Source organism: Homalodisca vitripennis, chromosome 8 (assembly GCF_021130785.1).
Source record: "Homalodisca vitripennis isolate AUS2020 chromosome 8, UT_GWSS_2.1, whole genome shotgun sequence".
Taxonomy (NCBI): Eukaryota; Metazoa; Arthropoda; class Insecta; order Hemiptera; family Cicadellidae; genus Homalodisca; species Homalodisca vitripennis.
Genome location: NC_060214.1, coordinates 34,498,905 through 34,522,635, shown reverse-complemented (window position 1 = coordinate 34,522,635; position 23,731 = coordinate 34,498,905). Strand labels below are relative to the sequence as shown.

General features: G+C 31.3%; 1 protein-coding gene across 1 annotated transcript; it reads right to left on the bottom strand.

Moving 5' to 3' along the window:
* Window positions 1-1,987: 1,987 nt before the first annotated feature.
* On the bottom strand, window positions 1,988-21,601 carry LOC124367550 (peroxisome assembly protein 12-like). The gene is given in 10 exon segments (XM_046824481.1): window positions 1,988-2,944; window positions 4,357-4,442; window positions 4,812-4,959; window positions 8,963-9,069; window positions 9,071-9,154; window positions 9,428-9,456; window positions 9,458-9,592; window positions 11,918-12,026; window positions 13,097-13,276; window positions 21,460-21,601. Coding segments are annotated over 9 exon segments (933 nt in total). The 5' UTR covers window positions 13,217-13,276; window positions 21,460-21,601; the 3' UTR covers window positions 1,988-2,829.
* Between the last annotated feature and the right edge of the window lie 2,130 nt (window positions 21,602-23,731).

Genomic DNA, 23,731 nt, shown 5'->3' with positions numbered 1-23,731 from the left:
TTTTCTTCACTGACCAGTAAACTTGTCTTTCACCAGAAAGACCGAGCATGGCTTCTGAATAGACCAAATTAAATGATTTTCAAATCAATTAGGTTGTATAACCATTAAATATATATATAAATCAGCAAAGAAAAAAGTTTTCACCCTTAAATTATTTGTTAATTGTTTATATGTGATGTTTCGCTCAACCTTTAGTGTATCTTACATTGTATATAACCATGTTACTTTTTTCACAGATTGTCAAGTACGTAGCCAGTGAGGGGGTTCAAGGGGCCCGAAGCCCCCTCACCTCAATTTTCAATTACTTTTTTAGCAAACGATTATTATTATTTAAATAATTCAATATTACTGTAAAGGCCCTTTAACTTTATTACCAAGTCAGTTTAAACTCATTTTGCTTTGCGGGCTCTTAAAGCCTGAGGTTATGATGTAGTGAGCCAATGATTGGAAAGTTTAATGGTGTCCAGGCATGTATTAAAGAAAATCATCCAAGAACATTATATGTGCACTGTGCTAGCTATAGATTAAATCTTGTACTGTCAAATGCCTTGAACAACAGGAGCATCAGGAACTACCTTGGGACATTAGCTGAAGTATGTAATATGTTTAGAAACAATTAATATGCAAGTAATTTATTAAAAACAAACAAGCACTTATGCTCCGAAGTCTAAAAAACAACATTACTACATTTATGTGAAACTAGGTTCATTGAAAGACATAATGCTGTTATGGTTTTTGTTGAGCTTTTTGAAACCATTGTTCAGAGTCTGTTCGAAATATCTGAAAGTGATCGATCAGCTGCTAGCAAAGCAAGTTCTTTTTTAGCTACAATAAAAAACAACTTTTATTGTGTCTCTATTTGTTTGTGAACATCTTATGAGCTACACTCTATCATTGTCAATATATTTAGAGAGTCCAGAGTTAAAATTGGTTTCTGCATTCAAAGCTATTGCTGAAAGGCTACAAAAACTTCAAGAAGGTTCAACTGAAGGATTTACTCAATTGTTCCCATCTGCCCCAAAGAAAAATACAGAACTATGTTTGGTGCCAACCTAGAATTCTCAAGAATAATAAACAGTGTGACAACAAGAGACTACATCCTCATGAAAATGTGGGATAATACTTTACACAAACTATTTTCACCCCTACTTTGGGTGACATGTTGAATTACCTAAATAGCAGGCTTGAACACAATAGCAATGTTATTACATCTTTTGAAACCCTTAAACCCAATCATGTTTCTTCTGACCACGGTGATAAAATAGATTGTCTATCAATCTACTTTGAGCATGAGACATCTTCCTCTGTTGTTAAAGCGGGATATCTTCTGTTGTCCCAGAAATGGCAAAATGAGAAATGTTTTTGAAAACATCTAACAATAAATTACAGAGTACCTCAACAGGTGTGACAAACAGTTTTTTCCCAAATATATTTTGTTTGTTGAAATTGTTAGGGATTCATTTTCTGTATCCGCATTAACACTGCTGAAAGATCGTTATCAACATTGAAACTGGTTAAGAACTTTTTTAAGGAACAAAATGGAGGGGCCTTACTCTCTGTCCACTGCTCAATACAGGGTTTATTTGCACTGCACCCTGTATATTTGTTTCTGTAGATCAATGCCATGGCTTAGAGGTTAAGAAAACTTTTACTATTACATATTATCATTTCTTAATGTAGAAATGTATACTATGCACTGTGTTTTGCAGACAAAAAAGGCTTTGTAATTAAATTAATAGATAAGTTTAATCAATTTCAACTATTAATCCTGCACAGCCTTCTAAAGCAGTGCCTCCAGATGAATATCAATTGTCAATACAACCTATTCAAAGACGTATATCCCTGAATAACTTTTATTGCATGATTGATTGAACAACCCACTTCATATTGTAACCAAACAATGTGTACACTCGTTTTAATAGGTATAATCTAGAAAAACTAAAGCGCAAATATACTTAAGCACGATGAAGGATGTCAGTGTATATAATAAACATTCACCAAGTTTTTTTTAGAAAATATAATAATATAAAAAATCAACAATCACAGTAATGTAAGACATTTTGTGTATAAAAAAACATATTTGATATACAATTGAAACAGCTGGTAACATTGGTTCTACTCTACAACAGTTCAACTCACACCAGGCCTGCAAATCTATTTAACAAATACGGTAAAACAACTTAAGTAGTACTGTACAATATAAATGTATAATATTATACAATCACACTCACTGTTGATGTCTCCAAAGTCTTTGGGACAGACCAATCTCACTTTGGGTGTTATAATTACCATCTAGAATCAGTTAGCAATTAAGATGGGGCACTAATTTATACCTATGGTGAACAATTCTTGGTTTGCATGACAAGTTTAAATTGCTCAATACTTAGTAACCAAACAGTTACTCTTTACTGCTTTCCAGTGTTACGGAACAACAGGACCAAGGAGGGTTTCAGATGATGATTTACACGGCATGTTGTTTGCCAGTGAATTAATACCAAGTGGCATGTTTGCTTCAGCGAGTGGCAAGGCTCCTAAGAAAGTACATGAGCATTGTGGGAGGAATGTAAAGAAATATTATTTATAGATTAACATTTCATACGAAAAGGCCTTTCAAGAAGATGAGTACTTTTCTGTGACCAGCTCCAATCACTGATATTGCTGATAGGTCAGAACTGATGACAATGAATTTCTGGGAATTTCGCTGAAGGAATACTTTCAGTTGTTTACAGCATGACAGCAACTCACAGGTTTTGTTAATTATTGTTGAAATTATTTTTAACGTTCAACAAAATCTTACTGAGCCTACTGCAGGTAATATTTATTACAGTCTTATTTATTAGGAAATAGTCGGATGAGTTCATCCAGTGTAGCAGGGAGGTTGGTGACTGGACAACTCTGTCTCGCAACGATAGCTTCACGTATGCACCGGTAGCAGAAGACGTACCTGCACATACAACAAGATTAATGTTAAAACATTTTACAATTGTAGTATTTTCTTTCCGAATCATCAAGTATATTGTTTTAATTGTAAAACGTTTTATTAAGATATGTAAATAGGCTATATTAAATCAAAGATCAATTGCTCTATATTGAATTTATTGTTATCATTTAGAGATATAAATACATTAACCCTTCCCACGCCCATAGACGGTTATATGAGAGTGGTAGACTTTAACCGAAACACCAAATACAGTTATATCCGATATTATAGATTATGTCTCTTGGAGAGTTTTTAGTTCACAAAAGGCTTTCGAAATGCTTGGTACACTCTACGTGCTTATCGCAGTTGCCAAGGAAGTATTTATAAACAAACTTCACTCTGTAGTAGGGGGAGGGGAGCGCTCTTGTCTAACTCTGACTACCTGCTCGTCAATTCTGCGTCTCCTACAGAGCCATAAAAAAACATATCCGTGACACGTATTATTGCTTTCTTGATTGTTACGAGTGTGCATCTGCTATGTATCTCGTATTATTCTTCATCATGTGGTAGTGTTGTGATTAGAAAATATACTGATAATTAGTAGTTTATAAAACTTTTCAGGTGAATTATATTTTACAATGAAATTTAAATTTATTTGAAATAACCGTTTTGTTAATAGTTCTTTTTAAAATTTCTATCAATAAATGTGCTAATTTTAAGTTAAATGCCCTGTTTTATACTTTTTTGCTTTTAACTTTTATAATTTTAGCTATAATAAAAATTAGATTTAAAATTTTTTACTTGTCTTGGAGTTATAGGAAAGTTAATGGATTTATTAGTGGTGTCGGAAGGATTAAATCATAAATCAATTGCTCTATATTGAATTTATTGTCATTTGAAATAATCAATTTACTTTAGTATACAGTAAAAACAAAAGTTTGACTCCAAACCACATCTTCAAAGCAATTACAAAATATATTTCAATATGAGATATTTTTACCCACAAGCTCCCAATTTCAGCAACAAGAAATATTGTCTGGAAATTGCTCATTCTATTTTAAAATTTATACCGTTAACCAATTCAACTAATTGTTTTATTGTCCCTTTAGAACAATAAAATGTTGGTGCTTTTTAAACCAATCAAAAGGTGGTACTCATAAATACAGGCATGCTGGTACTTGAACTTGTGAAAAGAATCAAGTCTGCTACAAAAAGGCTATAACATTGTTATTAGAAAATCAGTTGTAGTCTGATATAAACACTGTGCAATAACAAAAGAGGTATAATAATAGTACATTATTTGGACACAGCATTTATTTTTATAATTTTATAACATTGCTTGAAAAGTTCTGAAAACAGGGTGACCATTTTGAACTTTTTATTACGGCACCAGATCAAGTGTTACGTACAGTTAATGTAACATGAAAAATACTCACCCTGACGTCATCAGCACAGTTTCTATTCTGCAAGGTTTCTTGCAGACAGGACACTGAGCCGGACTTAATATATTGATCTCTTCTACCTGTATTTCAGAAACACAAATATTACTGAAATAACCAACAAATACAAGGCATACTTTTAAAGTAAGTATAGTCTAAACAAAAAAATCAAGAAAACTTTTGTAACAATGTTATTTTTATATGAAAAGCCCACACTGTCATCTACTTTTCAACATAATTGCCATAAATATGATATATATCTAAAAATAACCTTTTGTATATTGTGTCGTCATAGAAGATTGCCACTTGATTTAACAGTGACTGCAAAGTACCACTATTTTTGTTGTTGCGGCACTGATCTTCAAGATGTTCTTTTTAATGAATGACGATAAGAATAAAACCAAAATTATCTTACAATAAAATGGAGGAAAATACCAGATAACTGTACTAACCACAGGTGGATGTGGAATTAGGTTGGACAGTTTGTCGTGGCTCAGCTGGTCAGAGTGGTACCACTGCAGGCACTGGAGGAAAAATGCTGCCAACTGCAGCCCCTGTGTCAATCCATCACTCACCAGTCGTGCACAGGCCCTTGGACTCCTGGCCACATATGGTTCCTTATTACGTTATCAAATTAATCCTATACACTCAACAGGTATAAGGAAAAGCTGGAAGTGCTGAGATGAGTTATTTGTTGTATGAGTGTTACTGTCGTTTCAATAGCAGTAACAAACAACAGGAAATATAAACGATTTTATATATAATATCTGACTCAAAATATTATTTTTATGTTCATGCATTGTAACATTTCTAATCAATGATTAGAGCTGATGGGCAGTCTATTATTTGCCAATCGCTAAATCATGCTTTTGTCATTTTTTGTGATTGGAAAACTGTAGATAGATAATCCAATTAACAAATTATCGGAGTAATTAATAATATTTTATTTGCAGTAAAAAAAATCTATATTGATGTACGTGCATCACCTTGAGTCAGCTGTGTCCGTTTGCTAAAGACAGGTGATTGGCAATCAAAAAATTACTAATCGCTAAAACAGGTTTTTTGGCATTCACTGTGTACAAAAAGGCATAGATCTTTTTTATTCTGTGGTGTAAATTATCATCAATTGCAATTATGATTTTTACAGTTTGTATTTTCTACATTTATGTTCATGTACAATTTGTAAATTGTATTAATTTTATGGTGTTTGTTGAAAATACCTTGCAAGATTGTATGGTGAAAATGAATTAGAAGACACAATAATTATTGATGATTACGATAATTTCACAATACGAAAAACAACAGCAGTGAGAACAAAATTTACTAACAAAAAAGAATCATAGGAGGCCTATGAAAAATTGTGGAAGAGTGTAAATATATAATGTTCTTTTGAAAGATCACTTTTCTGCATTCAACAGCAAGAATTAACAATAGCTAATTCATAATATTTGGTGACAATGTTGGAAATATTCTACCTAAAATGCCAATTACCAGTGGTAAGGTTGGATATTTTTGACCTGTTACATTACATGCAAATACAATTAAATGTATTAAAATTATGAAAAACTGATACCCACCAATATATTGGTAAACTAAAATAGTTTTTATACATTTTCAATCTTCGATACACTGTGTATAAAAATACCAATTCTTCAAAGTCTGTAAAACTTGTTTTCAATTTCCATATAACTTCTATTAAAATAACATTTGTTCATCAAGTGGGTATTTGGAAAGAATTTGTTCATAAGCAGGTTCCATTGGTAATATTGGAAATAGCATTTCAAAATATGTCAATTAAAAGAACTAAATATGCAAATATTTGGTGTAACACATTTCAGAAACCAGTGTCAGTTACATGTTTTATTTGGAAAAAAATCAGATATAATGAACATAAGTAGAATAAATTATTATATTCATTGTAAAAATCTTTTTTTTTCGTATTTACATCAAATAGTAGCAGAATAATATGTACTGTAGTTTATGGCAATCTGCATTTGGGTTCAAGAATTCTAACAGCTGCTGATTTGTAGATCCTGATTCTAATTGTTTTTTCTATCTGTTTCTTTCCACCATTCCTAGCCCTTACGAGTATGTACATTCGTGTTTATGTTGTAATGATAATTAGTGTCTTTTTTTTGTAAATGACTGTGATATCCAACGACTATACACGGTCTCAAAAAAAGAATGCCGGGGACTTGAATGGCTGATAACTTATTCACAATAACTTAATGATTTAAGCATCAAATTGAAGAGAAAAGAACAAGAGAATTTTGTTTTCATACCGTAGTACGTTCCTTCGTAAGCTCCATATGTTGCTCACCAAGAGATAAAAGTAGCATTTCTGGTGTCACAGTTCTGTTCGCTTCTGAAATTAATTGAAATGTGCCAAATCAGGAATATTTACAGCATAAACAATGTCCTCAGGTAAACCCAAAAAAAAGTTTAAAGGAGTCAAACCCGGACTTCTGGGAGACCAGGGAATGGGTGCACACTTGCCTATCCATCCATTCGGAAACCTGTTGTTAAGTGCGTCATGCACTTCACGAAGGTAATGAGACGGGACGCCGTCTTGCATCAAAATGACTTGTTCACCAGCTTGTTCTTCAATATCTTCAATTTGAGGTACATTAATTGTTTTCTCTGCGAAAAAGAAACGGTCTAACACTTGGTCATACAGTAATCCACACCACATGTTCACTTTTGGCGAATCGTGCACATGTTCTGCCACAATGTTAGGCTGTTTGTTGTAAACCCAATATCCGACAATTGTGACTATTAACACCACTTGTGTAGCTGCTTCTTCTGAGAACAGCATTTTTTTAATAAAATAGGAATTCTTATCAATCTTATTGAGCATAAAATTGACAAAAATTGAATGCTTAGAGCGATCAGTGATGTCTTAACTGAATTTTGTAGGCATGATGTCTGAATGTTTAATGAATAACATCGTGAAATGTCGATTTTGGTACGTTTATCTGAAGACATCGGTGGACAACCTATTTTTTGATGCAAGATTGTCGGATATCTTTGGTTTTGACATCACACTTCCTGTGTCATGAAACTGGTTAAACTAGCAACAAATTACTTTATCATCAAGCGAATTTTGACCTCGATGCACAACTCGAAACCGACTAACAATCGATTCTGCAGAACACACTGTGCCTTCCGTTCTGCTGTAAACATCTATTCGCAACTGGTGCCAGGCATGTCAATCACAACGGTGAACAGCCACCGCACATGCCATGGTCAACGTTTCCTCCCATGGTACATGGAAAACAAAATTTAGTTATTTCTACTACAATTTTATGTTTTGATGTTTAAATCATTTAAGTTATATTTAATAGTTTTTAAGTAACGGCTGTTCAAAATCCCAGCATTCTCTTTTGGAAACCTTGTAATATAATTCAGTATAGTTATTAGTAACAATTGTGTAATAAGTGATGAACAGATTTTTTATTTTAGCCTATCTGTCTGCCATCAAAACAGTCTTGTTTATTGATTTTATTTTTTTATTAATTTATTTACAATGTTTATAGTGCATTCCATATTTGATCTGAAAACCTTAGAAACATCCTAAATGTGTAATCATATTTTCTTACTTATTTATAAACATTAAAATATGTAAATAAGTTATTTTGTTTTATAGATTTCTCATGAAAATTTCCATAAATTCTATTTTATAGAAAATAAAATACAAGTATTATAGTATTACTTTTTCAGTAATATATTTGTCATATTTGATGTAATCTAAATTTATCCTAAATATTAAAGGATACCATTTCTGAGGCTAGAAATAAAACTTTTGTATTGTTAAAATTGCATTTCTTTCATGAATATTTTAAAAATAACATAGATGACTATAACCTAACGTCAAGTATTCTTCAAAATTTGACCTTTCATTTAAGAATACAAATGATTATGTTTAAATGACAAACAGACTTTTATGAATTTATTAATTGACTTTATATTGATTATTAACTACAATTTACAGTAAAAATCAGCTGTAAAATTTGATCACGCACACAAATTTTGATCAAGTATAAAAAAATTAAAACTCTATATATTAATAATTTAAACGTTATGTTTAAAATGATAAAACTACCAGTTACACTATTTTAATACGTTTCTGTGGTATATGAAAAATTTTGTTAGGATATCAAGTAATACTTGAAAAATCCTACAACTACAGGTGTATGAGTTTGTTGTGGTACATTTGGTGAAAAAAACATTCCTGCCCCACGTTTCCTCATTAACATTTATTTTCCCATCTGATTAACGTCAGATAAAAGATGATCAAATAAATAAGGTTTGATGGGTGAGACTCTACAGTATCTTCAAACAAAAATTGCTACAAAATATCGGACACGTCACATTCTATGAAACACATTGAAAACAAAACCATTTGATAATAAATAAAGCCTGAAAGAATTTTAGAAAAAATAACTTAAATTGATTATTGTTTTAAACATGCCTTGAAGTAATAAATTTATTCAACGGTTGATAAAATGTAAGTGAATATATCACTGCCACAAGAGACATATTAATGTCTCTTATTAATGTTATATATTTGTATAATGACATTAATAGTCAAGTAGTTTCTTACGAGAGACACTCGCGCCAGGAGTATGAGTGAGTAGCCTGCTCCATACTGTACTGCAGAGACAGGTTGGCAACACTGAGCAAGGGAGAGTGAGCAGAAACACGTCCGGATCAGGTACCACAGATACTGCACGAGGGAAACGCACTGCCAACTGGCTACTGAGATCTTGTGGCAGACATTGGCAGCTTTTCCTACCTGTCCGACAAAATAAATTAATTTGAAAAAAAAATATATATATATATATATATTAGTGTTTAGGTTGAATTCGTATAAACATTTGTGAGACTTTTGGCCTTTTTTTTTTAATTTATGGGGGGGTGGTTTGTGATTCCCTCACTTTGTTTGCCATTTTGTTTTATCTTTTTTCCCCCTCCCAGCTAAGCACTCTGTTCACTCATTTGAGGAAAGTTTTTGACAAGATCCGGATGTGAAAATCAAAAAAGAGAATAGTTTTTAAGTTATATTTACCTTGCGGTCTTGAAATTTAACAACATATTTTTTCCACCTTCCGTGAGAGATAAGGCAGGACCACCAGACAGAAGAGTGACCAATATTTGGCCTTGTCCGATAGCCTGAGATTCTCACCATGGTGCATTCTATAAAGGCCATAGAACGACTCAGAAAATGATGCACCTGTAAAGATAAGAGTTAATAAATTTCTGTGACTTCTTGTTGTTTTCTCATGAATTCACAGTTATATCATTGTTCACTGTAATTTAACTGTTTCCATAGATTGCAGACAATAACTAAGTATTGACATACAAAGACTAGACAAAATGGTAAGACTCCAAAAAAGCTTAAACAAACGGCCATCTTCGTTTTATATTTTTTGTTGTTGCTAAAAATGAAAGGAGCTTAGGATCAATTGAACTTTGTTTCAGCTCAGCACACGACTTGCCACAAAGTTTCTGCAAAATTCTTTGTTGACCATTAATCAGTTTGTATCGGGCATTTGAACCAAGCCTAAGCATTACTATTTAGCAATATAGAATGAGGCTAAAACATATGTTATTTTCTTTGGCATCTGTGTTTTGCCATTTTCTAACACTTCTACTGCAATTTAGTTCATTGTTTTTAGTACTTGTGCAGCATTTTATTGGTTTCGATAACCATAATCTATTATTTAAGTACATAGTAAAAACAATAAATTGTTCCTGCTGTTCTTGGTAAACAAAAGTTGATCTGAATATCCTTTATTCTCTCTCCTGATTGTTTCCTACCCACCATTAGTAATATCATGGTCAGATCCGTTAAGATGCTAAATACATGCAACTTGAGTGCAATGCATTCAGATTCTTCAATTGGATATCCTCTTCCGTAAATCATTTCCTCCCCTTTCATAAAATATTTTCATGTTTATAAAACTTGAAAACTTGGTCTTTAATTAGCCTGTTCTTGGTTTTAGATTCGGAGTGGTATAACAAATATAAAGAAATGTAAAAGATTTATAATAAAACGTTATGATAAAATTCTTAAAGTTTTCTCATAACATTTTCAAGACGTATATGATATACTAAAAGTTTTTGAATAGTTTGAGAATAAATACATATGTTGTTTCAGTTAAAATTTTGAAGTTTTTAAGACACATTTTTAGTAAATTTTTTTAAAAGTATTAAAGTTTAATTCATATAGTTTTGTTTGAAAGAGACATGAGTAAAGCATTTTTGGTTTATTTAATATTTAATTTATTTCAATAACTTTTATGGAGACTACTTTTAATTTTCAGACCATATTTTTATATAATTTAGTTTGGTGCATGTTGTTATTTTTTTAAGTTATAAAACTATGTTATATACTTTTATAACACTGCATCACTTTTCTGCAGTTTTCCATCCATCACTGATTTTTACTGAAGCTTCGTTTGTAATACTAACGACCACACAACAATACAACCAAAACACAAACAATGATCAACAATGAGATTATAATTGGAGCAGACTAAGCCATGTGATAGCTGTGAAGTTGTAAGCAGCAATGAAAAGGGGTTGGAGGAAGTAAGTAAGGTGGAGAAAAACTGACACATTTATTTCAGTCATCATGTGCGCACAGAGGGGTGGCTCCAGCCCACACTTCGGTGAAAAAAGAAACACACCCCTCAAGAAAGTATTACAATTCAAGCTCAGATCACAAGAGTGCTCCTAAAGGTTATTTTACTTTGATACTACTAGTAACATGTTTATGATATCCTAATCTGAACCTATACTTTCCTGTAATTTTCATAGTGAGTCAAATAATGTCTGTTTTTTCTGATAATCTAGTTTTTTTGGGTCCTTGGTAAGGAAAAGACTCCCAAAAATAGTGGCCTCCGGATAACACAAAGTACCATTTTATGCTTTTTTCCGACCTTATGTCTAAGGGTTTCTTGATATCCGAAGAAGAGGAAATATTCACAAAATTTAATGTTCTATTTTTGTAACATATAACACTGGCAAATTTCCAAAACCCTATTAGTCTTTTGCATTTTATTATTTTAAAAACTGATTTGGATAAATCTAAAGTAAACTACAATGGAAAAAAACTATTTCAGTAATCACTAATTATAACCATACATTAAATATGACCAAAATGAGTGATTTGACAGGTTGCTGAAAATCCTTATCACATTCATTCTCACACAAACTCACATATACATTTATTAGCCACACACACACACATCAGAGTCATTTATACAAAGCCCTTGACTTAATTTTAGAAATTCCAAAAACAAACGGTTTTTAGAACCATTTGCATACTTAACATATTTGTTACATGGGAAAAAGTACACAATAAGTAACCACCACCTTGAACAGTTGCCAAATTGTACTTAAAGCACTTGTATGAGATATAAGGGAACATTAATGGGTATAAAATGGTTTTATTCATAACTCTATCTTTGTTAGATGCTATTTAGTGAGAGGACTGTACATGGGATAGTCAATACAAAGAGATACCCTGATGTTTTTCAAAAGAAATATAAACCTTTTGTGTTTAAATAGTGCAGCTGCAAAAGTCCGTTTATGCCAAGAAAGACTTCCTCGTTCCACTCAGACAGCCATTGATATCGCTGGGAATTTGATGATTCTAGAAACTAGTGAACAGAAATAGTTAGTTTAGATTAACACTTATATCACAAATAAATTATGAATACAACATTTTGATTTTGAATTATTTACTTGACTATATTTTACTTCAGCTCTAGAACAGTTATCTTGAAATCACTGACAGAACTTTATTGAGAAATAAATATCTTAGTGAAGATTTTTACCTCAATAACAGACGCAATCGAACCTTTGAAATATTGAAGTTGTACAATACTATGAACATTAAAAGGTAGGAGTACACCATACAATGTGTCATGTAACAGGCTACGCTAAGGTTCGATGCAAAATTTCAAGTCTATCACTCTTATTATTATTAAAAGATAGAACAACAGAGAAATTGGGTCAGCCTACTGAGTGATATGCTTTGAAAAATCAGTACCATTAACTGTTACCTTTCTTTATGTCCAGGATTGGTTAATTGAAAATGTCTGACCAGGCCTATTATTATTCGAAGAAGATTCTAGTGTTACTATATTATTTAAATGAGATTCCCTCAAGTTTTAATCCTTCCAAAACAAAAGTGTGGTAATATTGTATTATTAATTGACAAATTTTATTTTCATCAATCCCAAACCAATACCTCACACTCTAGACTCTTGTTCAAGGTCAGAATCTGGTATTACTGAGAGAATCCGACCAAAAAGTTGTAATAATTGTTAACTACATTAGAAGCCAATATCTAGCATCACTATATTGTTTTACTGTGAATTATGACTATGTGTTTTTAATACTTCAAAAGCTAGAAGGTAGTTAGTATTATTAATCATACTAAACTGGAAAACTGATATTTGTTTCCTACACTCTAAAAGAAACTCAGAATAGTTAATTTAAAAAAAATACAATCCCTAACTGTTACTATTTTCAAAGCCAAAATAAAGCCCAATACTGACTACACAATACTTATCTAGACGTATAATCTCTTATTATTTTGCTTACAAGTTATTAAATTACAAAGCTAAACCGTGAGGTTTGGCCAATGATGTTTAATTATATTATGAAGTTAGTATTCTATGAATGATAAACTATCTACATTTTTATCACCATGTTAATGGTTTACCTGAACAATTATTTTGAAGGATGGATAAAGCAGACCAGAAAGAGACTCTTGTGCAATCAATTCGAAAATAGATGGCCTGGCCTGAAGAGATGATGTTATGTGTGCAGCTTTTTCTGCCATTTCTAATCTCTTCTAATAATCTTTACAAACACTGCTGGGCACAAACATAACTGGCCTCACCTGAAATCAAAATATAATACTGAATGTAGAATTTTTACTTTCAAGGCCATAGAGAGCTTTGGCAGGACTGGATAAAATGACTTGAATAGACTCCTCTTCTTTCCTTGACATTTACACTTATTCCTATTTTCATTTCTTATAGACCAAAGTTGTGTGAACAAATCTATTCCTAGTAATAAAATTTTATATATATACTAGCGAACCCGGCGCGCTTCGCTGCGCATTTCAATAAGTTACCCACGGCTTCGCACGCAAATCTTAAGAACCGAAGTCCTTATATTACTTAGTAAATTTTTTTTTTTTACTATAATAAAATTTTAGATTAAATTAGTTATATCTCCGATGCCACGATTGAGCTTGCTTTGTTGTCTCGATCGAGAGAATATGTACACACGGAGTTTTGAGAAACCATACTTCTGTCAAAAAAAAACAACTAAGGTTGATTTTATAACATTCTTTATATTTGTAGCCAACGTAAGATAGTAATTATGATATCTGCATTGCTCTTCTTATCAAGCATGAGCATGGTTTATATTAAATAAATATTGCAGTTAAAGGTGAATTTTTACGTCAAATTTGAATTGTATTATCTGGATAGTAAAGTCTATGTTTAACAGTGATTGCAGAGAAACAGTTTAAACAAAATTTGTCGTTTCTCTTAAGCTTACTCTATGCTTTAAAACTATAAGTGTAATATATGTTTACAAAGAACAGCTGATTAAAAATTTGAAAAGACTCTTTCACTTAATAACATATGTTTGCTGCAATGCATTTCTTACGGGTATTTCTGTAACCAGTGGGGCGGAAATCCTGAATCGGGAAAGGGATAAAAAGTATCCTATAACCTTCTACAGATCAAGACGAACAAATTTAAAAAAAAAATTAGGCGAATCCGTCCAGCCGTTTGTGAGTGATGCTGTTACACACGAACAGTTTCATTTTTATATATATAGATATATATATATATATATATATATATATATATATATATAATATGCATATTTCATATTTTCATGTATCAGAAGAAGCACCACAAAATCAATATTTTCTAATAACAAAATATAAAGAAAAAATAGTAAATATTGCAAGAAAACTTGGGACAGAGTACAAAGAAAAAAAATTTATTTTACATCACTTCACAACATAGGGGGGAAATCCTGAAATTGCCACCCTTTCCCACCAATCCCCTCTGTCCATTTTAAAACTTACTTTAAATATTAAATTTAAAATAATGTTATATTATGTAACTTTTTTATCTGCAGTTTAAATTATGTACATTTAAAAAATTAAAATATGTTGATGTAGCCAGGGAAAAACCAAAACAGTTTTATACTTTTCATATCAGCAGTTAAATTACGTACATTTTAAAAATTAATATCTTTGTTTCCATAATTATATATTAGAACATTAATACTTAATATTTTTTAAATTTTTTTACGATTGCACAACCAACAGAACTAATGGTCAAATACATTCTTTCAAGTTAAGACAATTCACTAGTGGTTTTTATAAATTAAACAGACACAAACATGTTTGTAAAGTACACTAAATTCTGCATTGAACTTTATAATAAATTACCATGTAAAAGAATGAATATTATTTATGAACTTAATACAATTTAACTTTTCAAAAATTTTGGCTGCACATAATACTGACTATGTCAAATGAAATTTTTGTGCTCTTTGACGTTCAATTAATACAGTAGGCTACTTGAAATTGTTAATCTGTTTCATAACGCTTCTTAAATAATTTTTAGTTAACTTCAATTTGTTGAAGATGGAGCTTGTATTGGCTACTTGTTAACTTATTTACATTCAAACACTATTGTGATGTGTCTGATGACGATAGCCTTACTATTGAAAAGCCTCACAAAAATAAAAGTTTTTAAATATTGGTTTATGTGTTTGATAAGTTAACTTCAGTTTGCTCTCCACCAAATCGCCAGAGACTGGAAGAGTAAGCGGTATATTGTGATGTACGGATAATCTTCGTCTAAGTGTTGCTCATAAATAACAATTTTAAAAGTCAATTGAGATGCAACTTTAAAAAAATTAATTTTTATCCATTCTAAGGTCATGCCACCCAAGGAGAGTTTACTTCTGTCTGGTTTATACCTTCCAGCTGAACCCACACTGGGCACAGAGAATAATAATAATAATATCTTTACTGCATTTTAAACAATTTCTGACATTGTATCGCAATCTACTTAACACATTTTGTAAAAAAAAAACCATGTACACGTTTTCAATCAGTCATACATTTTATACATTCATACGGACACATCCATTCCAACGTCAGATCCAGAGGCTGAATTTTGATTTTTAAATTTCCCAGCGGCTCATCATGAATTCTTCAACAGAGTAAAACGCTTTAGACACCAGAAGGTGCTTGAGATGAGTTTTAAATTGATTTGTGTTGTTTGAATGTTTTACACTTTCAGGGAGGCTGTTGATTAGTCTGACACCCAACTTGTTGTGGTAGGTGTTGAGACAGCGTCAGTCTGTGTTGCTGTGTTCTGAAGCTGTCCCTGCCTCTGGTTTCATATTGGTGAACTTCCCTGCCACGAACCAAGACACACTTGGACAAGCAGTACATGATCACCTCAGAAATATAAAGGCAGGGTAAAGTCAGCAATTCCAGCTCCCTGAAAGATTTCATGCACGACTCTCTAAAGTTTAACTTTCCAATTACTCTTACAGCTTTTTTTGGATTTTAAAAACTCGCTCCATTTTGCTTTTGGAACAATCTCCCCAGAGTCTTATTCCATACGCTAAATGTGCATGGATAAGGCCGTAATAAACGATCTTTAAGACTCTTGGAGAACAGAACATTGCTAGTTATCGCAAGGCAAATATGCCTGAGGAAACTTTAGCACATACGTTATCTACATGATCGTTCCAGGTCAGTCCCCTATCAAGGAGCATTCGCAAAAACGTCATGGAATTAGTGTTCTCTAAAAGGTCTTCATCCACAAAAACAGCAGGCCGCTCTGCATCTGGTGTCATCTTGAGAAGATAAAGAAACGATGTTGAATACAAATTGACAAGCCTAAGATAATGGTTTTAAAAACTCCATTTAACATACTCAATACCGATTTTTTCCACCCGGTCAAGAATAAAAGTTAAGATGGTAATTTAATAACAACTTAATAACCAAAACCAGTCAGCTTTTAAAAATAGTGCATATAAGAATGTATTTAATTTTTATCAAGAGAAATGTTCTATTATGATAGGGCCAGTTTTAAGAGAAGATGTACTACAAGCAATTAATTCATTACAAAATGGAAAATCTCCTGGAATTGATGGAATCTATTCTTTTTTGCTTAAAAACATTTCTCATACAATTGTTAATGTTTTTACTTATATAATTAATCTTAGTTTTTCTACGGGAGTTTTTCCGTCAAAATTAAAGCAAGCGGTTGTTATACCCAATTCATAAGAAAGGTTCAACATTACTTTGTAGTCAGTTCAGACCAATATCCTTAATTTCTACCTTTTCAAAAATAATAGAGAAAATTATGAAAGAAAAACTATTGAAGTTCTTAGAAAAAACAAAGTTTTTTAGTATTAACCAATTTGGTTTTAGAAGTGGGAAGAGTACGGAAAACGCGTTACTAAAAACTCGTAAGCTCAGTCACAGAGGGGATTAACAATAATTTATTTGTTAGTGCACTTTTTTTTAGATATAAAAAAAGCATTTGACACTGTTGATCACAACATTCTTTAAAAAAGTTGTATAATTGTGGTGTACGTGGAGTTGCTTATGATTGGTTTTAAAAGTTATTTGACAGATAGAAAACAGTGTGTTAGAATTGATGGAGTTTTAAGTAGCATGGGCAAAATTGTATATGGGGTACCACAAGGCTCTGTTCTTGGGTCAATTCTCTTTATAATATATATAAATGATTTATGCACAGCAAATTTTAAAGGACAAGTTACAGCATTTGCGGATGATACTGCCTTTTTTTATTCAAGTAGCACATTAAATAATATCGAAAGCCAAATGAATCTTGATTTAAAATGTATAAAGTGGTGGTTTTCAAAAAATAATCTTGTGTTAAGTACCGAAAAAAACTAATTACATGAATTTTTCACTTAAAAGGAAGGACTCTCCGAAGATAAGGCTAACCTATAACTGTTTAAGTTGTTTAGTAAGTAGCAGCTCGTGTTCTGAATGTTCAGAAATAGAGGAGAAAAATGAAATAAAATATTTAGGTGTTACATTAGATAATGCGCTAAACTGGAAAAAACATATATTATATTTAAAGGCAAAATTAATATCAGGTGTTAGGCTGTTTTAACTTTCTACGAAACATGTGTCCCTTGCAAACTTTGCGCTCTTTATATTTTTCATTAGTTCAAAGTAGACTGCAGTATGGAGTTGTTTGTTGGGGTGGAACTTATAAAAACTTCCCTAAACTCTTTAATTGTAATTCAGAAGCATTTTGTTAGATTAATCTCGAAAAAAAGTATTAGAGAACCTTCTCACCCTTGTTTTGTAAACTTAAAAATTCTTCCTTTGCGACATTTGTACGTTTTTGCAGTATTAAAAAAACTTTTTTATCGGGAATAGGAACTTAAAGAACTTAAACATTTTTAAGCAAAGATTACGAAATGGTAATGAATTCCAAATATCTAAGCCTAAAACAACATTTTATGTCAAATCATATAACTATATAGGTCCAAAATTGTTTAACAAAATTACCGAAAAACCATTAGGCAGATAGAAGGTTTAAATAAGTTTTTGAAGGAAACAAAAAAAATGGCTATATAATTATAAAAACATTGAAGATCTGTTTTTGACATTAAAAATAAAACCGCTAAGGGTATTTAACAGTAGCAATTTAAGTTAGTTTTAAGTGGTATATCCTGTAACGTTATGTTATAAGTACATTTACTATAGCAGAATAGTTTTTAATTTTCTATATATTTTCTTTTAACAACTAAGCACACATTTCTTGTTTTTATATGTAGTAGTGGTGTGGTTATAATTCATATGATTTTTAGTAATGTTAGGGAAACAACGTTGTTACAATTTAGTTGCCGCTATGGATTTTCTCTTAGTTATTTTGTTTAATATTATGATGGAACCCCAAAAACAGGTTTTCAAACCTTAGGGGCCCTATTTATTTTCTCCTTAGTTAATTGTCTCGAAAAAAATTATTATATTTTAAAATGTTAGTTTAGATACTTAAATTTTTACTCTTTATTTATTTATTTTTTTAGCTGCCTAAGCATTATATAAGTGTAAAAGTTTATTTTGTTTAGGAGGCAGCCTGGCAAGTGTTGTTTTTGTATTCTATACTTAAATTGTTAATGTATGTGTTCTTTTGAGAAAAGGAGAAAATAAACGTATTCTTATTCTTATTCTTATTCTTTTTTCATATACAGCAATTCAAAAATTACATAGGCTATTCAAATTCAGTACAATTGTGCTGATCATTTACAAACATTCGATCTTAAGTTTCCAATTTATGAAGTTTAGTTGAAATTTATTATTTGCTTTATATGACCAAACACAGAAATATACAGGCTAACTTTTAATATGATTCCAGTTAGTGTAGCTCTACTATTTAGTCCATCTTTAAAGTTCAAACTCAGGTATCTATATGTTACTATACTGATCCTCAAGTAAAGCGATTCACACGCAGACTGACAAAAACTACACGTAAACAGACGCAACGACCCAACTTTCTATAGTTTTGACACCCCTATAATTATGCTGCCCAGGGCAAAACCATCCCCCCGCCCCCCTCTAGCTGTAGCTCTGCGAAGATGAGTTTTGTAATATTTTATTTGTCGGTCACCATCAGTGCAGGGGAGCACTGAAGGTACATTAGCGCTGAGTAATGCCTGATGGCTGGAGGCATTACTGTCAGTTTCATTCAACTACTAGGCTAGTTCCTTTTACATGGTTTTTAAAGTTGTTCAGGCTTTCTGAAACATTGTTTTCTGTTGTTTTTTTGACGTGACAACGTCTTAAATTAGGTTGCGGCTCGGAGTCACTCATGAAAAAGTGTAACGCCCGGTAACGTTACGATGCCCGTCCAGTGGGTCCGCCGCACGGGATCTGCACGGGATAAAGCAGATAACTGTGGGTCCGCCGCACGGGATAAAGCAGATAACTATGTTTATTCGTGAAAATGTGGAGTGCTTAGATTCGTCATTTACAACAACTACAACAATAAAGGTAAATAATTGTACACTGATATTTCATTATCGTAAACTATGATTGATTGATTAATTGTTAGATTGACACAAAAGTTGAGAAACTGAGTTTATAGGTTATGTCATACTATTGACAAATGTTGATAGTGTTAAGTAAATTATTAGTTTAAATCACTCTGTAATAAATCGTAATTCAGTCGATTGAGAAGAAAGAAACAGCGCGTATTGCTAGTCAAACATTTAAAATAACAAATTATAACCTCTAACCTGTCATAACAGTGCGACCAAACAAACGAACTAAACCGACCAACCACCACGCGGGGAGTTAGAATTTAAGTGTGTTTAGCAAGAATTTCAAATTCCAATTTTAGTAAATGTTTTATTCAACTTTACCATTTACAATAACAAATTTTAATTAATTTCAAATTATGTACAATGTTTTAGTAAACAAAATATATTTCTATAGTTAAAATTTGTGCAATTCTTATTTTCATTCAATTCCTTGTTCCTATTGTGCAATTTAATAATATTCATATCAATAAATATTCTACCGAGAGAAAAAGACGTTTTCACGTAAAATCTTCGCCCGTAAAACCGACTTTACAGGCAACCATAATTTTTTTTTTATTTTAAAGCATGGCTGCAGTATATTAAGCAGCCACCACTACAATTAAATCATCAATATCTATCAATCATTGATATTTATGAGTATCGATCCTCAGTATTAATGACTATCTAAAAATACTAAAAACAAAATTAAATAATAGTTATTTCAAACGACAATATAGTTCTGTTGGTTTTACAATTAATTAATAATTAATATATTAATGATAAATAAAAACAATATCTAATGTCAAACTGAGTTACGTTATAGGCTTTTAAACTTGTATTATAATGAAGCTATATGTAAAAAAAATATTTAAGATTGGTACTCTGATCACATAAAAATAGCTTTTCTTGATTTAAAAAATAACACATGATTAAACAACAAACTTTTACTCTCATTCTGAAAAACAATGACCAATTAAAAAGGAATCAATTAATTTCCTAATATTTTTACTTCTCACATAATCCGCAATGAAACACGTAAATAACTTTTAAAACCAATTAACTGTATTAGAGTTAATGCACCGCGATTCAGTAATATACACCATTGTAATTGAAGAAGCAGTGAAGGGTATGTATGAAATTATTGATGGTGATTTAACTCAAAAGTTCTGACCACAGAAAACTCAGATAAGCTATTAAAAGCAGATAAAACTGAAAATCATAGATTGTATTATCACACAGTAGGCTACAAAAATACAACCAAAAATTTTAGATTTAAATTCTTAAATAAACAAACAAAGTTATTAGTGATTTCCACTCTCTAAAACCATATATATTTTATTTCTGGATGATGAGCAGAATAAGTTAATAATGTTGAAATGTTTATTGGCTATTCCGGCTGTTTACCTCACTGACACTTTATTTACAGTATGTTGAACAGCATAGTAAGTTACTTACAATTACTTTTCAGGGTCCGACATATTTAAAAGAATGCTTGAATTGATCACCATCAAGGTTTATCTTAGAGACATTTTATAAAGATTGTTCAATGTTTATTAATAATACATTTTGAGACAAAAATCACATGTTCATCACAATTGTCCTTACCAATGTCACTAGTCTACTGAGTACGTAATTGATCTTACTCTTTTCATTTAAATTAATGTTTAACAATCGTATTATTCTGATACATAAAAATAGCTGGCAATGATTAATTATGAATATCTATAGGTCAAATGTATTTATATTTGACAGTTTACATACTTCTAAAATTGATAGTTAATTCCATTGGGTTGGTGACCACTTACTGCACTTCAGCCTAAAGTATTTTCTTTTTTGAAAAAAAAACAAACAAATAATATGGAGAAGGATTAAACAAAACTTAATATTTACAAAAATTCTGGAGGAACATATTAAAAATACTGACAAGCATACAAGTAGGTATCAATAATTTTGATAATTACTTACCTATATACAAACTATATTGTATTTAATACACTAAGAATGATATAAATCATGTTTCGCAATTTTTTCTTTTACTTTAAAACTTATAAGATAGGTTAGCAATAAACAATACAGTGCGATAACACCAAGCAGATCAGCTGTTCTATTCTCAGTTTGATTACTTGCATTTTTTAAGTGTGATTATATTTTTTTTTTATTCTTTTTTAAGCCTCAGCTTTAAGCTATGCTGGCTTCGATGTACACTGATATTTTATTACATAGTCCGGTAAAATAAGGATACAACCTCGGAATGAAAGATAATAAGCTAAACATTTGCACACGTCTTTATTTTGATGGTATAAAACTTACCTCAAAAGTCTCATATAATCACGTGTACGCGTCTTTAGATATTTAAGGTCAAATTTCACGAAAATCAGTTTTTTGAAAATATCTCGTTTCCCTTACGCTAAATGACTTTGAAGGTGGTTAGAGAAATTGTAGAACGGAAAATTCTCTTCAACTTTTGTCTGAAGTAATTTTATGTACGTTCAACCCTTTATGAGATACAGCGCAAAGAGTAGGGACCGCTTACATGTATATACGATAATGCGAGGTCAGCCAGTAGAATACAATAAATAAATGAGTTATATTGTTAATTATTCACTTACTATTATTATTACTTAATACTATTATTATTGTTAGCATTATTATCATTATTATTAAATATTTATTATTTAATATACCATACTTATAGATATTAATTATAAATTATATATCCTCTAAATAATACTTATTTTATTTTTACCAAACATACAATATTAAAAGAAATATTTCAAATGAAGTTTAATTATATATTATTATTTATTGATCCAATAATCAATTTATTAAAATTACAAATATAAAATATTTGTTTTCATTATTAATGGTTAATATTTTTGTTTTAATTTTCTTCTTGTTCATCGTCTTCTTCTTCTTCCTCTGGCTGTTCAATATCGGATTCATTATCATCATTCTCGTTTACTAAATTATCAGAATAGAAAGATTCAAGAATATCAGGTGCATATTCACTTTCTTCATTGAAACCATCTGAAGTTGATGAAGCGTTGAGGCATGATTGTGCATTACACTCCCCACAAATTAAAGTGCATCCTGATTTCCTGCATCCACAATTAGAACCACAACCTTTCTTGCAATTGGAAAATATTGTATTCAGCAGATCTTCTGGTGCTGGTGGTAATAATGTTGTTATTGGTTCCAGGAGTTCATTTTGCAGTACCCAGCCGAATTCCTGGGGTTCTCAATCATTTCCCAAATTTGGGTCTAATAATAGACACGAAGGATATATGCTGACGAGCTGCTGTACTTGAAGGAAGAAGACTTGATAACTGTACTGGTTTGTTGAGTCTTGTTGATTTGATGAACTGGGTGTATCGAAAAGAGTCTATATTGTCTTCTGATTTCGGAGCATTATACGTTGCTAAGAAAATACGTACTCCATTTCCAAATAATTCTTGTACAGAGCAGTTTTTTTGTTTAAATAGTTCAGCTGATTGATTTAAATCGTGATGATTTTCGAACATTTTAATAAACGATATTTTACCTTTTCTATAAAGCGCAGAAGTCATATCACATCCACTAAATGCGTGTAAAAATAATATGTGTTTCTTAGAATGAGGGTATTTATCAAAACTTTTCGATGAATACTGTTTTGTCTCCACATTACCCTTACCCATTTTTTAGAAAAAAATTTCTTGTTGATGTGATTGAGCACGTCCTATCAAGATAACTAGCAAATAAATATCTTCGCTTACAATGACAGAAGTTTTTTTTTTTAAGTTCAGACTCTGCAATAGCTGTTTCTACAATGAGAACATCAGCATCATCTCTGGCTTGATTTGTAGTAATATTAACAGTTTTTTAATTTGTTGATAAGCATGTCTATAAATATTTTTTTATTAGATGAATTCGATAAAAACTTTTCTTGGCTGATTGGCACCTCCATTGTTTTCATCAAAGCGGAGTTCGTAAGAACAGCAGTTCTTCTTAATTGTTCCATTGCTTTAATGTTCTTAGTGTAGTCCTGAGTAACCATCAAATACAACAACGATACTTGACCCATAATGTGTTTGTAAATATTTGACGTATTTATTCAAAATATCAGAGATAGTATCATCTTTATTCCATACAACGCGATGCAAGAGAAAACCACCATCGATGATATATGTTGTAGTGGTTTCGTCTCGGTATATTAAATAATAAATATTTAATAATAATGCTAACAATAGTAATAGTATTA